At 35.3% G+C, this 20,175-nt stretch overlaps 1 protein-coding gene across 1 annotated transcript; it reads left to right on the forward strand.

Annotated features, from left to right (window-relative positions):
* Nucleotides 12,523–18,645, forward strand: LOC109223352 (DNA-directed RNA polymerase III subunit RPC7-like). The gene is made up of 8 exons (XM_019387636.1): nucleotides 12,523–12,679; nucleotides 14,183–14,312; nucleotides 16,017–16,139; nucleotides 16,250–16,303; nucleotides 17,562–17,608; nucleotides 17,730–17,834; nucleotides 18,047–18,104; nucleotides 18,217–18,645. The coding sequence occupies exons 1-8, from the start codon at nucleotides 12,596–12,598 to the stop codon at nucleotides 18,231–18,233; spliced, it is 618 nt and encodes a 205-aa protein (XP_019243181.1). The 5' UTR covers nucleotides 12,523–12,595; the 3' UTR covers nucleotides 18,234–18,645.

Below are 20,175 nucleotides of genomic sequence, written 5' to 3' on the forward strand. Positions count from 1 at the left end.
GGTTATGGCTTAAAGGGACTGTGGAAGTTCGGCTATATTGTGTTATCGGGTCTATGCGAGATAGGGTGGCGAGGGATCACCCCGGGTATATGATTGGTAAAGTTATTCAGCTGTTGGTTGGCTTCTAGAACAACTCTGGGTACGCTCGAGGACGAGCGTTTGTTTAAGTTGGGGAGGATGTGACGACCCGACCCGTCGTCACGGGAGTTATCGTCCCGTTTTCCCCGTTTTATGCTTCTATATGTTTCATTATATGTGTTTGGAGAATTTGAAGTAATTCGGATAGAGTTCGGTTAGAAATGAGACAACAAGTCTCTTTATGAGAAGGTTAGTTTGGAAAAGTCAACCGAATGTTGACTTGTGAGTTAGAAGGCTCGGAATGGATTTTCGATGATTCGACTAGTTTCGGGGGATGATTTGTGACTTGGGAGCACAATCGGAATTGAATTTGGAGGTCCGTTGTAGAATTAGGCTTGAATTGGCTAAGGTTGGATTTTGGTGAATTCCGGATGGTAGGTGAGATTTTGATCCGAGGGTCGGAATGGAATTCCGAGAGTTGCAGTAGCTCCGTTAGGTGATTTTGGATGTGCGTGCAAAGTTTCAGATCATTCGGAGGTGTTTAGGTCGGGTTTTAGATCAAATGCAAGTTTCGGAAGTTTTAGTTTAACTTAGGCTTGAATCCGTGATAATTCGATGATTTTGGTGTTTATGATAGTGTTTTTATGTTACGATCAAGTTTGAATGAAGTAATAGAACATATCTGTGCATTTGGTTGAGGTCCCGAGGGCCTCGGGGTGAATTCGGGTGGTTAAACGAGAGTTTTGAGGTGTATTGCAGGTCAGATTTTGCTGTCATCTGGTGTCTCCGCTTCTGCGGAAATGGACCGCAGAAGCGGGTACGTGGTCGCAGAAGCGGTCGTTGGCCGGCTAGGGAAATTCCGCAGAAGCGGAAGGTGGCTCGCACCAGCGGGTCCGCATAAGCGGACACTGTACCGCAGAAGCGGTTTTGAGGGAACCGCAGAAGCGGACTTCGCGTCGCATAAGCGAAGTCCGGGTTTCTAAGTGAAGATCGCAAAAGCGGAAATGTGGCCGCAGAAGCGGTCCCGCATAAGCGAAAGCGGGACCGCAGAAGCGAAAACTGGACCGGGCGACAGAAGGGTTTTAAAATAATATTTCATCCGCGACCCTTTCATATTTTTCCTCCATTGTTGACGTTCTTAAGAGCTTTGAACAAGGAAATTCGAGGGTTTTGATTGAGAATCACTTGGAGGTAAGTTACTTGGCCTAAATATTCGAATTTATGGTAGAAATTACATGTAAATTGTAGAAAATTCATCAAAAACGGGTCAAGCTAGGGCTTGGAAAGCTGTGATGTAAAAATGGAATTTGGAGGGTCAAACGAGCTCCGATTTTGGTAAACTTTATATGCACGGACTCGTGGCGAGACGAGGAATCCGTTGGTGTGATTTTCGAAATTTTTCGAGAAGTGGGCCCGGGGCTCGGGTTTTACCAACTTCGTGAATTTTAGAACTTTTCAAGTATTTTTGATTGGGTGATGTTTCTTTAACCCATATTTATGTATTCTTTGTGATTTTGACTAGATTCGACGCGCGAGGAGGCCGATACGAAAGAAAAAGGCATTGCGGACCATTCTACGGCCGGTTAGAGGTGAGTAGTTGGTGTATATGATGGCCTGAGGGTTTAAAACCCCGGCTTATCACATTGTGACGCTATTGTAAGGCGTGACTCGCACCCCATGGCAGGTGCAGGATTGGTTATGACTGGGGATTGTGACTTGGTCCATCCCGAACAAGAATGTTTCTATATTGGCGACTGATACGCACCCTGTATTGAATATATCTGGGCTTATTGCCGTGTTTGGGGCCTTGTGCCGATCTGTAGCATCCTTAGAGGATGAATGTCATTATGATAGCATGCTTTGTATAATCATTGATCTCAGTCCTGTGTTTAATCACCGTTATGAAAAGCTAAGTCACTTTTCCTGAAGTTAAATATCTAAAGTATATTCTTCTTAATAAATTGGAAATTGGGAAATTAATTGAATATGTTACGTGACTCATATGCATATTGTGGACTGAGTATGGATCGGGCTGCACGCCGCAGCGAATGGTATGATTATATTGCGCTTGGGCTGAAGGAGCCCCTCCGGAGTCTGTACACACCCCCAGTGAGCACCGTCGACGTTAAATGGATCGGGCTACATGCCGTAGCGGTCATGTGCATTGCATTGCATCCTTACATTATACTTGACCGATATATTTGAAGTTGTTTTGCTGATGGTTCGTAGTTAGGTGTTGGACTGTTAGTTTTAGCTTTACTTTGTGGTATTTCGTGGATTTCTTATCTTCAGACATTTTATATGCTTATTACTCACTGAGTTGGTAGTACTCACCCCCTACTCCCTGCACCTTGTGTGCAGATTCAGGTACTTCGGGAGCTTGGTTGAGCTAGCCGCTGGTTTCCAGAGTTCCAGGAGTGGTCGAGGTAGCTGCTATGACGTCCGCAGGACCTGACTCCTCCCTTATCCCTTTATTATTCCGTACTTTAGAACATACTTATTTTGAGGATTCTTGACTCTGTATTAGTTAGAGGCTCTAGACTCATGACCCCAGGTCTTTGGGAGTTACAGTTTATGTTAGAGTTTCGTATTGTTATCAATTGAGTATTTCAACTATGAGTATTGATGTTGATTTAAGTATTTAATTAATTGGTTTTGAGCTTCATGCTCGGGTTGAGAGAGTGAATGGTCGGGCTTGCCTAGCATTAGTGTCGGGCGCCATCACGACCGGGTTTGGGGTCGTGACAAATAATTAGTCATCGCATATTAAGGAACTACTAAAATTGTATTGAGTTTTAGGCACAAAATTGCCGAGGATCTCATAAAAATTTATTATTTTCTTTCAGAAGAGGCGAGCAAGCTACGCACAGGAGACCTACAGTGTAATATATAACTCATTATAAGAAGCTTTCTAGTTGCATCAATATACAAATTAGACTAATCTATCAAGCTTCATCCATTTCCATCTTATGTATGGAGCTTTGAACGCACAATTGTTAGTGCTACTAATGAAAAGAAAATTTCAGTATTGAAATAGAAAGATGGAGCATAGTTCAAATGGAAGACCTGATATTAACGCAATCTTGTCATACTTTTTCGCTAGAAACATCAGCACTCAAGACGACCTTAACCTGGAGTTCAACACAAAAGATAACATGTTAGAATTAAACATAGGAACTTTTGTTATCTCAGCAGAGTAACATGTAACCAAAAAAAGTGAGCAAGCAACTAAAGATAGATCACCTCATGAAAATTACTTCGATATTGCAACCTGGAATAGACCTCAATAAGTCCCTCAATGAACTTTGTCACAATATCTGCAAATCATTGCACTTCAATGTGTACAAATAATAGATATTTAGTCTTTCAATAGATAATATAAGACCTGTCGTACCTATTATATAAGCATGACAGAACCATACATCATAAGCACAAATGTATATACATAGATACTGAAACAGAATCCTTTTCTCTCATCAATATGAAAAAACTAAGAAAAAATGAAAGCCAATAGAAGAGGAATACTTATTGGGCTCTGAATTGCTGAACAGACAAACGAACGTAGAACTACCACCACAAAGAACAAAAAACTAAATTAAACAACACGAAACAAACAAAGTAACAAAAGCATCAGTAATAGACATTCGCAGACAAAAATCTGGAGAAAGGCGAAATTTAAAAGATACAGATAAAGCAATAATGGACATGCAGCTGAGAAATCAAGAAGAGCCTAAGCCAATAATGTAATACTATTGAAGTAAATAAAATCCTTATCTTCTGAATATGCCCATCATAAGAAAGTGAATATCGGGAAGGCCGATACTGAAACAAATATGAATTGTCGCTTTAACTTATTATAACCATAAGTTTTTTATATTAAATTGCAGTTCTCCATGAAAGATAATTGAAAATAAGATTGCATTCACTTGAACACATGGAGCATCCAACAGATTGAGGAGTTCTTCTCTCAAATCTTACTTTCAAATCCCAAAACATAATACGATCAAAGTTTTTATAAAAACAAAAAAATAAAATTATAAGTCATATATGATAAAGATGGAGAATCAGACAGATTGAGGAAAAATTGAGCAGATTTAGCCGAAATTTCATTTTCTTAACCCATAATGAGAAGTCCGCCATTGTTTCTTACAAAGATTTAAACTATGAGGTTTTTTAAAAACCTACAAAAGTGCATACAAATTTAAAAACAAATAAGAAGATCTGGGAAAATATCGAAATAGTAGATAACCTGAAAATTTAACACCACAATTGAGAAGAGGAATAGAACTGAAAAGTGGGAAAGAAAAGAAGATGAAAGAGGCGGCGACTGAAAAGCTCAATAACGGAGTTATAGACAGGCAAGCACTTCTATGGCTAAGCGAAATGACTCTTCTACCCTTGGTCGACCATCTTCTCTTTTCTATAAAATAGAAATTTTCAAAATCACAATGTGAATATTTTAAACATGCTTAAAATCACTATGGTAGTGTTTTTGTCCTGTGTTTATGATAATAGTACGGTTTGGTTTTTTTCTCTGAAAATACTAATTTTTATTCATATATTTCTTTATGTATGTCAACCCATGGGAAGCAAATATGGATATTCCACAAAACAAATTTGGATCAAAGTTCAATTGTAAAAATATTTGTTTAATTGATTCATGTACGACACATACAATATTCAAAGAGAAGAAATATTTCTCTCATTTAAGTATGTGTAAGGCGGATGTTACTACAATTTCTGGTAGTAGTAATTTAACTGAAAGCTCTGGAAGAGCTACTATAACTCTGCCTAAGGGAACAATACTTATCATAGAGAATGCAATTTTCTCCTCCAAGTCCAAGAGGAACTTGTTGAGTTTTAAAGATATCCACCGAAATGGATATCATATTGAGACAATAGATGAGAATAATCTTGAATATCTCATCATTACCAAAAATGTCTCTGGCCAGAAAAGGGCTATTTAGAAGTTCCCATCTTTGTCTTGTGGCCTGTATTGGACAAGAATTAGTGCAATTGATGCAGATTCTATTGTAAACCAAAAGGTTACTAATTCTGATACTTTTGTACTTTGGCATGATCGATTGGGACACCCTGGATCAATTATGATGAGATGGGTTATAGAAAACTCAAATGGGCATCTATTAAATAATTTAAAGATTCTTTTAAATAATTAATTTTCTTGCACTTCTTGTTATCAAGGCAAGTTAATTATTAGACCATCACCAACAAAGGTTGGGATTGAGTCCCCTGCGTTTTTGGAGCGTATACAAGGGGATATTTGTGGACCTATTCACCCACCTAGTGGGTCGTTTAGATATTTCATGGTCTTAATAGATGCATCTTCTAGATAGTCTCATGTGTGCCTATTGTCATCACGCAACCTCGCGTTTGCAAAATTAATGGCACAAATAATTCGATTACGGCCGCAATTCCCCGATAATCCAATTAAGTCTATTAAACTTGATAATGCTGCTGAGTTTTCATTCCAAGCATTTAATAATTATTGCTTATCAATTGGGATAAAAGTGGAACATCCTGTGACTCATGTTCACACTCAAAATGGCCTTGCAGAGTCTTTAATTAAACGTCTGCAATTTATAGCAAGACAGTTACTCATGAAAACGAGGTTACCCATTTCTGTTTGGGGTCACGGCATTTTGCATGCAACAATGCTAGTTCGTCTTAGACCGATATATTATCATAAATATTCCCCGTTGCTTTTGGGTCATGAACCTAATATATCCCGTTTAAGAATTTTTGGATGCGCAGTATATGTGCCTGTAGCACCGCCATATCGCACCAAAATGGGTCCCCAAAGAAGGTTAGGAATATATGTTGGGTTTGAATCGGCCTCTATTATTCGCTACCTCGAAACATTAACAGGAGATTTGTTTACTGCACGATTTGCAGACTGTCGATTCGATGAGACACTTTTCCCAAAATTAGGGGGAGAAGTTGGTGAAACCAAACGGGAAATTTTGTGGAAAATCCATCATTATCTCATCTTGATCCACGTGCCTCTATTTGTGAAAAAGAGGTGCAAAATATTATTCATTTGCAGAGAAAAGCAAATCAAATGCCAGACGCATTTACGGATTTAAAAAGGATAACAAAATCAGATATCCCTGCAGAGAATGTTCCAATCCGTATTGATGTCCCTATTTGACGATCTTCTGGTGTCATAGCTAATGAGTCAAAAGCACGCCTAAAACGTGGTAGACCATTATGTTCCAAAGATTGAAATCCTAGAAAAAGGAAAATAAATTATCAAAATGACACTACGAAAGAATCTCACGAAGAAATCCACGATTTAATAAATTCTTAGATTCATGAGGAATCCACTGAGCCCGAGACTCAAGAAAATAAGGAACTATCAATAAATCCACTCGATATTGAGACAAATTTGAATCGAGTGGATATAGTGGTGGATTATGTCTTTGCTATAATGTTGCATCTAGCATTATGCAAGAAAGTGAGGATCTTGAACCTCAATCTGTTGGAGAATGTCGACAAAGACGTGATTGGCCAAAATGGCAAGAAGCAATCCAATCAGAGTTGAACTCACTTGCAAAACGTGAAGTTTTTGGGCCTGTAGTCCAAACACCTAATGGTGTTAAGCCTGTTGGCTATAAATGGATCTTTGTACGCAAGAGGAATGAGAAAAATAAGGTACAAAGATATAAGGCACGCCTTGTTGCACAAGGATTTTCACAAAGGCATGGTGTCGATTATGAAGAGACATATTCACCTGTTATGGACACTATAACGTTTCGTTATCTCATTAGTTTTGATGTCCATGAAAAGCTTGACATGCATTTAATGGATGTGGTTACCGCCTACCTTTATGGCTCACTTGATAATGAGATATACATGAAAAATTCCGATGGATTTAAAATGCCTAACGCACATAATTCAAAGTCCCGGGAAATGTTTTCAATCAAATTGTAAAGATGTTTGTATGGTCTAAAGCAATCAGGACGTATGTGGTATAATCTTCTTAGTGAGTATCTATTAAAGGGAGGCTATATAAATGATGCCATTTGTCCATGTGTTTTTATAAAGAAAACAACATTGGAATTTGTTGTACTTGCCGTATATGTTGATGACATAAACCTTATTGGAACTCCTATAGAATTAACTCCAAAAGGCAATTGATTATTTAAAGAAGGAATTCGAGATGAAAGATCTCGGAAAGACAAAATCATGCCTTGGTTTGCAAATTGAACATTTGGCAAATGGAACTTTTGTTCATCAATCTGCCTACATAGAAAAGGTATTGAAACGGTTTTACATGGATGAAGCACATCCATTAAGTACTCCGATGGTTGCTCGATCACTTGATGTGAATAAGGATCCATTCCGACCTCAAGAAAAGAATGAAGAGCTACTTGGTCCTGAAGTACCATATCTTAGTGCAATTGGTGCACTAATGTATCTTGCTAATACTACAAGGCCTGACATAACTTTTTTAGTTAATGTCTTAGTAAAATATAGCTCTGCTCCTACAATGAGACATTGGAATGGAATCAAACACGTATTACGGTATCTAAAAGGGACTACCGATGTGGGCTTATTTTATGGCAATAATTGCAGTCCTGATCTTGTTGGTTATGCCGATGCTGGGTATTTATCCGATCCACGCAAGGCTCGATCTCAAACAGGCTATGTGTTTACATGTGGAGGCACTGCCATATCTTGGCGATCGACTAAGCAATCAATTGTGGATACTTCATCTAATCATGCTGAGATAATTGCTATTCATGAAGCAAGTCGAGAATGTGTGTGGTTGAGGTCTATAATACATCTTATTCGAGACAAATGTGGTTTGAAGTGCGACAAATTGCCCACGATTTTTTATGAAGACAATGCAGCATACATAGCCCAATTGAAGGGAGGATTCATAAAAGGAGATAGGACAAAGCACATTTCACCAAAGTTATTTTTCACACATGTTCTTCAAAAAGAATGGCGATATTAATGCGCAACAAATTCGTTCAAGTGATAATATAGCTGATTTGTTCACCAAGTCTCTACCGACGTCAACCTTCAAGAAGCTAGTGTACAAGATTGGGATGCGAAGGCTCAAGGATGTGAACTGATGCTCTCATCAGGGGGGTTAATGCGCGTTGCACTCTTTTTCCCTTACAAGATTTTGTCCCACTAGATTTTCCTTGGAAGGTTTTTAACGAGGCAACCAAAAAGCGTATTATTAGATATGTGTACTCTTTTTCCTTTTCTAGAATTTTTTTCCCATTGGGTTTTATTTTAGTTAAGGTTTTAACGAGGCACATTATTTGTTGAATAGACATTCAGGGGGAGTGTTATAAATAGAATTTCATTTATGGTGAATGTCTATATTTAGAAAGATTCTAGAGTTTATTATTTGGTGGCTAAGTCACTCTCTCCCTATAAATAGAGGGATCTATTCAATTGTAATTCATCCCAAGATTCAATAAGAATTCTCTCTCTTTCTCTGCAATATTATTCTTGCTCTTTTATTATTTTTATAACAGTTAGAATTTACTTAGATAATTTTTCTGTATTTAGTGCAACTTTTTTCCTCACATATAACCCTTCCACGTTTCCAAGTTTTTACACATCAGGAATTGTAATGAATTTTTTTCACAAATTTTTTGTCTCGGTCTAATTTTGTAGAATTAAACACCTAGGAATCATTAAGCATGTTTCAAATTCCAATTCTTTGTCCATTTCTTTTTTGGACCACGTGAGTACCGTAAAAGTCTAATTATACATTTGTTTATACTTACTAGTTTCTACAAACGTGCATTGCACGTTAATACCATGTTAATTATTGCAAACTTATACAGAAAAATAATGATTGTTGTAAAACTTAAATGGGCATTATTATTTTAATGATTTTTTGAATCAAAAGACATGTTGCAAAGCATTAGAAAGAATAGTTAGATAGTAACCTAAAGAAAATTTGCATATTAACCAACCACTAAATTATAAAAGTTTTTGTTCTTAAAATCGTTGCAAAATTCCAAATTTTTAGATACTTCTCCATAATTTTAAAACAAAAACACAAATAAAAAATTTTGTTAGAAGAATTACCATATAAAAAATTACTAACATATTTCGAGCATTGTGGGATTTACCAATAATTATCTTCTCTGAGACACTTTTTAGTAGGCCCTAGGCCTTAGTAATTAAATAAAAAAGGATTCTTCCTTCCTAATACTTCAAAAAGGATTCCATCAATAATCCACATATCAAAGGAACACGTATGCGTTTGTTTCATCTATATACACGTACACGTATACGCTACTTCTATTCAAATAGAAACATATTTTGATGGCGTTTGGCTAAGCTTATAAGCTGATCAAACTGGCTTATAAACACTTTTTGGCTTATCTACGCGTTTGGTAAAATTAAAAGTGCTCATAAGTTAAGTGCTTATAAGCCAAAATAAGCCAAAAGTCATAAGTTGGTCTCCCCCAACTTATCAAATTTCAGCTTATAAGCACTTTACGTCTGACCAAAATATTTACTATTCTATCCCTAAAATACTTATTTTTAAAACAAAACTCTTCGTATACCCAGTTCTTCAGCTGCTTATTATTAATTTTAGCACTTTTATCCAAACACGTAACTGCTTATTTTTTAAATCAGCTTCAGCACTTAAAAGTGCTTTTCAGCACCTAATGCTTATCAGCTACTCTAAATCAGCTAAGCCAAACGGGCTCTTAGTAAAGAGTTTTCTTTGCAAACACAAAACATATGTAAAATGTGAAAGAGTCGTTCAACATTTCATATTGGTTTTTTATTTTATTTTATAGTTCTATAGATTAATATATAGATTATGTATAAGCACCAAAATGCAGAATTTTTAAGTTTTAATTTGCATAATCAATACACGGTAGCCCAGAACTCTCAGATGGATCCATTGATTCTTGGCTTCCTTCCCTTTGCATGAAAATTATCAAAAGGAGACGTGCTTATATTGAGGAGAAGTCCTAGAGTACTCACTTGGAAAACTATTCTTCCGAAGTATTAATTAGAATTAACTAACTTGATGATTAATTTTAGTTAATCTTAAAGTCCTAAAATGTTAGGTAAAAATAAGATTCATAATGCTACGATTTTATCTATTATTGGTTTAGCTATAAGAAACTACCAATTTTTTTAATTGAATGCATGCATAATTCTATAAAAATGTTATACCAGTATCTCTAAGTTCTTTTTTTTTTTTGTCCTAAACTTTGTGGGTGAACATTTATCCAATAACTATAATTTTTAACTAACTTGTCTATGATCAAAATCACATAGAGTTCCTAATGAGTAATATTAATCAACTATGGCGTAAAGAAGTAGGAGCTCAAGTAAGAGGAACAAACGAATTGCACTCATATTTCTTTTGTTATCCTAAACATGTTGTTGCATATTAATGTCGGTGATTTAATTGATCCAACAATAAACTAAATTTATATTTCAAAACATATTTTTGTCCAATTCTAATTAAAGAAAACATGAACTAACTAATGTACGCAATCCCAAAAAGTGCCATCGAATGGTTGGCAATTAAGAAATCTGCCAGTTTATTACAACCACATATCCTCAAATAAAAGCAACACATGAATATAAAGTTATTACCTATATTCCATATTATTAGTGGTAACGATTTTAAAGTATGTAATCTAGTTTTAGTAACAATAGGTCTTCCAGATAGTCGATCCCTATCAATTAGTAATTTAGTACCATTGTGGGATATTAGAAAAGAGGTTCGAGGAAGGATGATATATGGGAACAGTTTCAGCCACAAGTGTTTCATCATTTTAAATTAGCGTGAAAATCAGATTGAACGTCAACTCTCTTCCTCTCTGCTATTTATTTTTAATTCACCAAACATCTATTGTTTACTAAATATGATGGTAAATTCTAAGAAACTTTCACTACGATAGAATAGAAAAGAAACATCAGAAACTTTACATGCACCTTTTACCAAACCTTGAGTATTATTCGATTTTTTTAGTCACCTGACAGCAGAGGCATCATTGACAATTTTGCGAATAAGAAAATAAAAATATCAAGAAGGAAAGGCATACTTTATTACATAAATTACCTGTAGAAGAATGATATTTCATATATATGTGCGAGGCAGCATAATCCTATATATTATGTGTAGTATTATGTCCTAAAACTAATAGGATTACAAGGCTAATGTCTAGAATTCCGATTATGTCCTTTTATTGTGAGTTATTATGCTTAATATTAAAAGGTTATTTTTGTAAACCAATATTTTATTCATGCTTTTATAATAATATAGATAAGTACTTCAATTAATAATGACGGATAACACATACATCATCTCATATATTAAATACCATTGTCATTAATTATTGTATTTAAATTTAAAAATTAAGTAAAAGTTTTGCTATAATAGGAACTCTTAATATTTAGAATTCAAAATTGAATAATATTTCAATTTATATTAACCTTTTTTTTAAACTTGAATTACGTAAACTAACTATATCTCCTTATTTTAATTCATGTCCAAAGAAGAAACTTATAATTTTAATTTCAGATTCCTTTTTATCAAGATCTAATAACAACTGAATAATGTATATGAACGAATAAAGTTATACCGATTTTGACAATTTTGTTTTGAATTAAGGAATCATCAAAATATCAAAGTATATTTTCTTCTACTTCGAATGATAAATTCAATTAAAATTACTATATTGTCAATTCAAACAAGAGAAATGAGTTTGAATATAATAATAAATAAGTAAACAAAAAATGACAAAGTCCACAAAGAATGAGTAAGAACTATTTATTACTAAAATTGATAATATTGGTCCGTGCACCTTCTATATTCAATGATATTTTAGGTTCTCAAATTTTGTGTCTTTTGCTTTGTAAATATATACAACGTTTAAATCTCTTTTTAGTTGTCACTGACATTAGTGTTAAAATAATTTCAAAATTCATAATAATATTAGTTAATAACCAAAAACACAAATTGGAACCTTGATTTGAAGAAATACTTGAGGAAGAAGTATGTGTTATATAATTTTCATTTATAGTTCAAATAGTTTAACAATTGGATCTTACATAAAATATGAACTTATATCTTATAATATTTCAATTTATGTCAAATAATAACTTTTTTTGTTCAAGTTAATATTTCCACTTATTGATGTAATATTTAATCACTTTTTTTTTGAATTGTATATGTTTTTATCTTGATATATATATCAGATGTTGAAAAACAAACAATCTTAATCGTTCAGTGTTCAGATTTGCATACCACATCTTAATATTACATTCAGATTCAGGCGTCTTAATCTTAAAAAAAACAAACGAGGCCTGAGCCCCTTTTTGACTTGGTTAGGATCACAAATTACAAAAAATTTGGTTCTTTTCTTAAACTATACTAGTGTTTCCTATTTTTGGGCCCTTAAATATTTGGGGCCTAAGGCAAAGGCTTCAGTTGCCTTACCCTAACGCCGTATTAATCTTTTCTACAGGCCTTGATAGAGGGTTCGATTTGATGGCCTCCCGAGGTCGAGGGCGTGGTGGATTTGGAGGTGGCAATTTTCGACCAGCTAAGCAAGTTCCATTTGAACTTTTCCCAGTAAGTGAACTCCTTTGGCTCATTTATGCGATGTTCTTCACACGAATTATGGTACATTGCTTAAGGAGATCACAAGTTCGGTCAATGGATGAGGGTTGTGATAGGTTAACTGTTAGATAAAATATTGAACTTTATGAATGATCTTGTATACCACGTTAAGAAAGCCGTATGGATCATATAATGGACACAACTAATTTAGGATTGAGGCATAGTTGATTACTAATACATTGTCTTGGGAAATGAGTAAAATTTTCCAACTTTTGAAGCTGTAAAAATGCGTGCTAACATAGAGACTGAACTTTGTAAAGGGATGGGAAAAAGGTTTTAGAAAGGAATGTTTTCTCGTACTGAAGTTAATCATAGGAGATTTAGCACTTGCAATAATGTTGTACTCAAAAATGCACTCAGCCAATTATGAGAGTTTATATGATGATAAATAGAAAGGTGTCTGACACATAATGCCCGTTTTGATGTTTGAGGTACATAATGTGATTATAAATATCTAGAATACCTTCATCAAAATAAATATCCAGAATATCATATATTATTACTACTAACAAAATCACAATATAAAAGTTCTATAGTCCTTTAACGAGCTAAAATAATCCCCCCACCCAATTTGAACGTCTGTCCTCGTGTTTTGTCAATTAATCATTCCTCATCAAACAAGCATGTAAAATATAGACTTTTTTTGTAGCTTTTATGTAGTTTCAACCATTCAAAAGCTGTATTCTTAGAAGAATTTGTCTGTATTTTCACTTAATACATATGGAGTATTATGCTCCAATAGCATCAGAAGGACGACTACAAAATTGGTCGCTGTACTGGCTGGCCAGCACTTTGTAGTACCACTTTTAGGAGAAGATATGGACAAAATTTCCTCTCTTTCTATGCAAGTGTAAAAAAGGTTTTCTTCTTTGCCTATCAATGGGTGTAATATGGCAGCCTTGTAATACTGTAGAAGTATCCTTCTACATTATTTGCATATTAATATGGTTTGAACTTTTACACATTGGTATATTGGACAATTGTTTAGCCCAATGAATTTCCTTTTTCCTTGTCAGTTAAATTCATTTTAGTTGCACCTTTGGTCCCCTATTAACTATTTTTGACAGATCTACATTAACAATTGATCTATAGTGCATGTGGATTTGACATACGAAGATTCTTTATGCTCTGGTATTACACGGTATATTTTATAGTCGAGTGAAAAGAATTTGATGTATGGTCTAATTAATGTGTCCTATGGTTACTGGATGTTTAGGTCATGTCCACTGGTAGTTTAGTTGAGTTAATCTGACTCATTATTCTTTTGGCAGATTTAATCTGAACTGATTACTGTCAGCCTGTCAGCTGAGATTACCAATTAAGCTTGATATAGATAGATCTCTTGCTACTTTAAGTTAATTAAGAAGAAAGATTGAATATGTTATTAATTTAGCTTGCTATGGTTGGTCAGTCGATTTGCAGCTAACACAATTCTGACCTTTCTACCATTTGCAGGAAATTGAGAACTTAGGTAATGCGGCAAGTGTCACTGAAAGGACAACACTGGCAATTTGGCATTCAAAGTTACAGAAGTATTGGAACTCCTCTCCTTACTATTTGAGAGAGGAAAGTGATGTTTTGAAGAGTAAGCATTCAAATTTTTGAAACTCATGCACTCCTTCTTTGAGGAAATTTCATACCTCTTGTTTAGGAATGGGTAAAGCCACTTATTATACTTGTTGTAAATGATCGGCACTAACATTTTGTCACGACTGAAATGTGGAGGGCCACGAATAGGCGCGCGATGAGCCAGTGTCTGCAGAGAGAGCACTTAACGTTGTTGTATCAACTACCCATAAAGCATACATTGGGGTTCCAAGCGATCCCACATTGTCATGCGTCAGCTAAATGAAGCATAACTTCCCATCGAAGCGAAAACATCACATATCTGAATTAAGCCTAGACGAGAGATACAATCTATTTACGGTCCCAAGTACTTGCACATCAATCCACAATAAAGTATGGAGCGTCTAATGAATATCGTTATACATAAAGCGAAACTGGATGTAGCCCATCAATAAGTAAAGGTAGAAATATCAAAAGGAGGCCACCACCAATCTAGTGTGGGGCTCACTGCAAAAGTTCTATCTAGTGGTGCTCAAGCCTCGTAAATGGAGATGTCGACTGAATCTGTAAGGCCTGAAGGTAGATGGACGGAGTATACTCAACAAATCTGATAGACCTGCCTCTAAAAGTTGGGACAAGTCTTAAGAGAAAACATGCATTTGTGTGAAAGGTCATAACTTTAGAAAACTTGACTGTTTCATATGGAGACATTAGTTCTAAAGTCATAAATGTGTAAAAAATTATGAAAAGAGTTTCAAGGTAGGGGTAAGGATTGCGTACATACTGCCCTCCCTAACTCCACTTGTGGGAATATACTTGGTATGTTGTGTTGTAGTTTCTTTGAAACATAATATGCCTATAACATTAGTCAACCTAGCGCAAACAAGGCATAAAACGTCATAATTACAAATCATAAAAATTACTTTACAAGTCATGCACCTCATACAACATTCCTGAAACTTATGGAACCTGTATCTATGCTTGGTGCACAATGTGGCACCAGACAATCTTTGGCGTCACAACTTATATTTGCTTGGCAAGTTGTGCAGGCACCAGAGAGTCCACAATGTCAAAAGCTCTTTATCCCAGCGTGGCGCACTATGCCAATATCCAGACAGTTTATAGCGACACTCTTATATCTGCTTGACACATTCTGCGGGCATCAGATAGTCCAGCACTACACATTTATATTTGATTGGCGCATTGTCGTGCATGCTGCAATACTATCTGATTGTCGTTTCAAGGAGTAATCATGGACAATTTTTTCAGAGGATTTTGGTTTCTTTTTGAAGATTCTGTTTTTATTATTTTCTTCGTGAGAATACATGAAGGTCCACAATGCAAATTAGAACAGCTACATAATTCTTAAAGAAAAAGCATGAGGTGCATGTGGTTCATTTCAAGTACAGTTTGGAAAACATTTTCTGTTAGAAGAATTGCTGCATTATTTGAAAATTAATCTTTCCCCTTCTGCACCATCTGACAATTAATTTGTTGTGACTACGGATTATTTGATGCTCTGATTATGTCCATACGGTGTAGTTTCAGATTCCCGATTTTCTATACTTCGCATACCCTTCTGCACTATTTGATATATAATGTCTTGTTATTTTATATCTGGCGTTCAGAATTTTGATTACTTCTTTTTTTACGTGGCACTTTATATGAATCGCTGCGGGTTTCAGATTTCTGATCTTCTGCACATCACAAATTATGTTTCTAGAAACAAAAGGCATGGATATAGAAAGGTTCTCAGATAGGAAGTCAGAGAGGGGCAAGTCAAAGCCACCATTGTCGCACTTCATAAGGATGGATCCAGCCTATGTTCCTGCAGAACTAGCTAAAGGTTTTGTCCTCCTTAATTCCTGCTAAATTCTTTGGGCATGCTGCTTAGTCAGATCTCTTCAACCTAATTCATTTGCTTAGTTAGATGCTTTATGATGATAAATATTGCAGGTGGAAGGGAGGAGAATCGTGCTGCGAAAAGAGTGCGCTGGAACCCAGAGTCAGGTAAAGTTCCATGATTTTATCTTTCTTTCTTGCTGTTTTGTCTTTGTTCTCTGCAAACTTTCTGATGTAAAATAAATTGGTTTGTCCACCTTGTGCACCGAATATTATGTCTCTCACCTCCTGTGCATAATAATTAGGTGCGTAACTTGGAGTTGGATCTCATTATTCCATTGCTTCATGAGAATGGATTTGATAGTATACCCGAGGATAATTATTGAGAAATTTACCTTTCTGCACAAAGGCACATATACACCCCTTGGTCAAAGTTTGACTTAAAGCCTTTGATATGGCCTCGTAATGTTGCTATGGTATTTTTGGAGTGTATGTTTTTGTTCTTTGTTCTTTTTTATCCAATAGTAATCTAGAACCTGTTAGATTTTCCTTTCTATTTCACATATGGACATTTTATACATCTTCTGAAGTCTTGAGTTGCATATCATGTTCCGCGAACATACCATGCATAAAATATTTCCACTTCGGTAATAGAACTACTGATTTATAGCAAAGCCCTTTGAACACTAACCTGGATCAGAACCTCTAGCAAAGTATCAGTAGCACTATGCCTGGCAGAGATTGGCTTTGTACATAATGTTCTTCGTTAGGTCAAGCTGGGTTTGGAACCTCGGTTAGCTTATGTGATATACATCAGCGTGTCTTTATCAATTTTCATAACAGCCCAGCTTAGTATTTAAAGAGTTCCACTACTGATCAGCCCTTTGGTTCTTTAACTTTATTTTGTATCTTCTCAACTTAAAATTCTCTTAAACTGAGATAGCATTGGTTCTACACATCCCAAGCAGTTCATGATATGGTGAGCTCGCTCTATTTATGAGCACTGAACAAACTTATCTTATTGCTGGGGCAAGAGATCTGGCCCAACTTCTTTTGAACTTCAATTTGTCAATAGGCATATTCCTGGAGTCTAATACTTTTCACTGTACGTTCACAAGTCCGTTAAACGGTTGCAGAACATTAGCTGTTTATGTGACCCTTCTTCCATACACACAAAAAGAAAGCTATTCTCCACTTGGATATATTTCATTTAAGTGGGTATGTGCCTGTGTGGTATGCTAGGGTTCTCAGTGATCTTGTAAGTCATGTGAGTTCGTTGAATTTGGACTAAAGTTACCTATCAAAGAGAAGATGTATAAGAGGCCTAGAGCTGACATCACATTGAACAGAAATGCAGATGCTTTTCTCTCTTTTGCCTTTCATTGTTGTAATTTATCAAGCTCATGAAATTGTTTTTTGGTGACAGACATGCAAAAATTGGATCTTCTTGAGAAGCTTGATAAGAAGCTTGAGGTTAACCTCTACCTTTACAGGAAATGTTTCTTTTGAAGAGTTTTAGCAAGAAGGTTACTCGTCTACTGCAATGCTTTCCTATCTTTTGATTGTTATGTTTCAATTCACTGCAAATTCTTAGGGCGATGAGGAGAAGAAAAAAGATGGTGAAGACGAGGAGGAAGAACAAGAGGAGAAAATTGAAGAGGAAGAAGAAGAATTTAGTGACGACGGAGATTACAACCAGGTATGTGGGTAAACATTCTGCTTCCGCAAATGGACATCCATATTTAAGGAACTTGAATCAGAATGCTTTATGTTCCTCTAGTATGAATTATACTTGCATTGCTTGTCAATTGTTTGCCTACCTAGATCAACATTATTAAGCGTCATTCTTTAATAGAAAAGTGTATATCTACACAAAGCTAAGTATTTTGAAACTGTTGAACATTGGTACAGAATCTTTATGATTATGATGATGATGAAGACGACTACAATATGAATGAAGATAATAATGGTACGGTCCTACTTGCAGTTTCTTTTCTTCTTTTATTTGATGCAGCAGTATTGATTACTTCTTATTGCCGTTCGAATGCTTATGAAATAATGCTAAGCAACCTGTGTTGCAGATGAAGGCATGTATTGAAGGTTGCTTGTTGGGGTGGTTTTTGCTTGCCTTAGGAAATTTTTTCAAAGATTGAAGTCTTTAATTATGTTATTGGATTTTCTAGAAAGCTTAGCTCACACATAGGCCTTGTAAACTAGCAACAACATTTAACTTTGGGCTATCAGTTACAGCATTTCCGTCCGTTCTTTAAGAGAAATATTTCCTAATGTTATAAATCCACTTGCATAGAAGGTGGATGTCCAACTTGAGATTTGGAAATCTTGCCATATCTTAGATTTGTCTTTATGTCTAGATTTGTATTGATTTTGAGACTCATAATTAGATTTATGAAGTTATATGTAACAATGCAATAGTATCTATAAATAGGTTCATTCATGAACCTAAAGAAGACACTTTTTGAAACAAAAGAAAGAAACGTTCCTTTCTACTATTATCATTTTCTTCCATTATTAATCTTAATTATATAGTTCTTGCTATATTGCTGTTATTTCATAACACATTATCAACACGCGAGTCCAAGTTCGCTATGTTGAACTTATCAAAGCTTGAATTTGTGGCACTTGACATCTTCGAAAATAATTATTTATCATGGGTCTTTGATGCTGAAATTCATCTTGCTGCAAAAGTTCTTGAAAATATTATTATACAAGGAAATGAAGCATCAGGACAGGATAAAGCAAAGGTTATGATTTTCCTTCGTCATCATCTCGATTAAGGGTTAAAGACTGAATATTTAACCCTGAAAGATCCATTTGAATTATGGAGCAGTTTGAAGGAACGATATGACCATCTTAAGGCAACAATATTGCCAAGAGCTAGATATGAATGGATTCCCTTACTGTTACAAGATTTTAAAACCGTAAGTGAATATAATTCTGATGTATTCAGGATAACTTCCCAACTTAAATTATGTGGGGAAATTGTGAATGATGAGGACTTACTAGAAAAGACTCTTTCTACTTTTCATGCCTCAAATATGAAATTGCAACAACAATACCGGGAAAAGGGTTTAAAGAAATATTCTGAATTAATCTCATGTCTCGTGGTGGCTGAGCAACATAATACTCTTTTAATGAAAAATCATGAAGCTCGTCCCACTGGACCCGCACCATTTCTCAAAGTGAATTTGGTAGCAGGGAATCAAAAGTCTGAAAGAAGACAAAATAATTATCGAGGCCGTGGCCATGGTCGTGGACATGGACATGGCAAGGGACAAAATAATTATCATAATCATGGAAATAAATAGGAGAACAATAAGGGTCCTCAAAATAATCCTTTAAAAGGCACAGTAAATACTTGCCTCCGATGTGGTATGAAAGGCCATTGGGCACGTGTATGTCGTACACCTGACCATTTTGTTAAACTCTATCAAGCTTCCATCAAAAGAAAAGAGAACAAAGTGGAGGCACACTTGACTTTTCAAAATAATGATGATGGTGTAGGTCCCTCTAACAAATATGATGATGTTGAGGCAAATGTTGCATATAAAGATGATGATTTTGGAGGCCTTGCAAATATTATTCATTTAGAGGGTGTTTGGATTGGCTTATAAAAAGTAGCTTTTAAGTTATTTTTGTACTTTTTATGCCTAAAAGTAAGTGCTTTTAAGCACTTTTTATCGTTGCCAAACACCACACAAACTAAAAAAGTGCTTAAAAGCCAATAAACACTTAAAATAAGCCAATCCAAATATTCTCTTAGAAGCTGGAGACTTCTTTGAGGATATTGATTGAAGAAGTGATCATCTTACTAGGGAATAAAAACTTTAAGAAAAGTTGGTATTTTTATATTATGTCCGCAAGTAATTTTTTTTTCTTCTTAGTGTACTTTTCTAAAGCATCATATATGCTAGTTTCTACTTTCCTACTGTAATTTCTTAAAGTTCATTTTTGATAGTTTTTTCTATTTCTTATGATGTACTTTTTGTTTCTTTACGAAGAAAGTAAAATTTTTCAGTCTT

This window comes from Nicotiana attenuata, chromosome 1, assembly GCF_001879085.1.
Source record: "Nicotiana attenuata strain UT chromosome 1, NIATTr2, whole genome shotgun sequence".
Lineage (NCBI taxonomy): Eukaryota > Viridiplantae > Streptophyta > Magnoliopsida > Solanales > Solanaceae > Nicotiana > Nicotiana attenuata.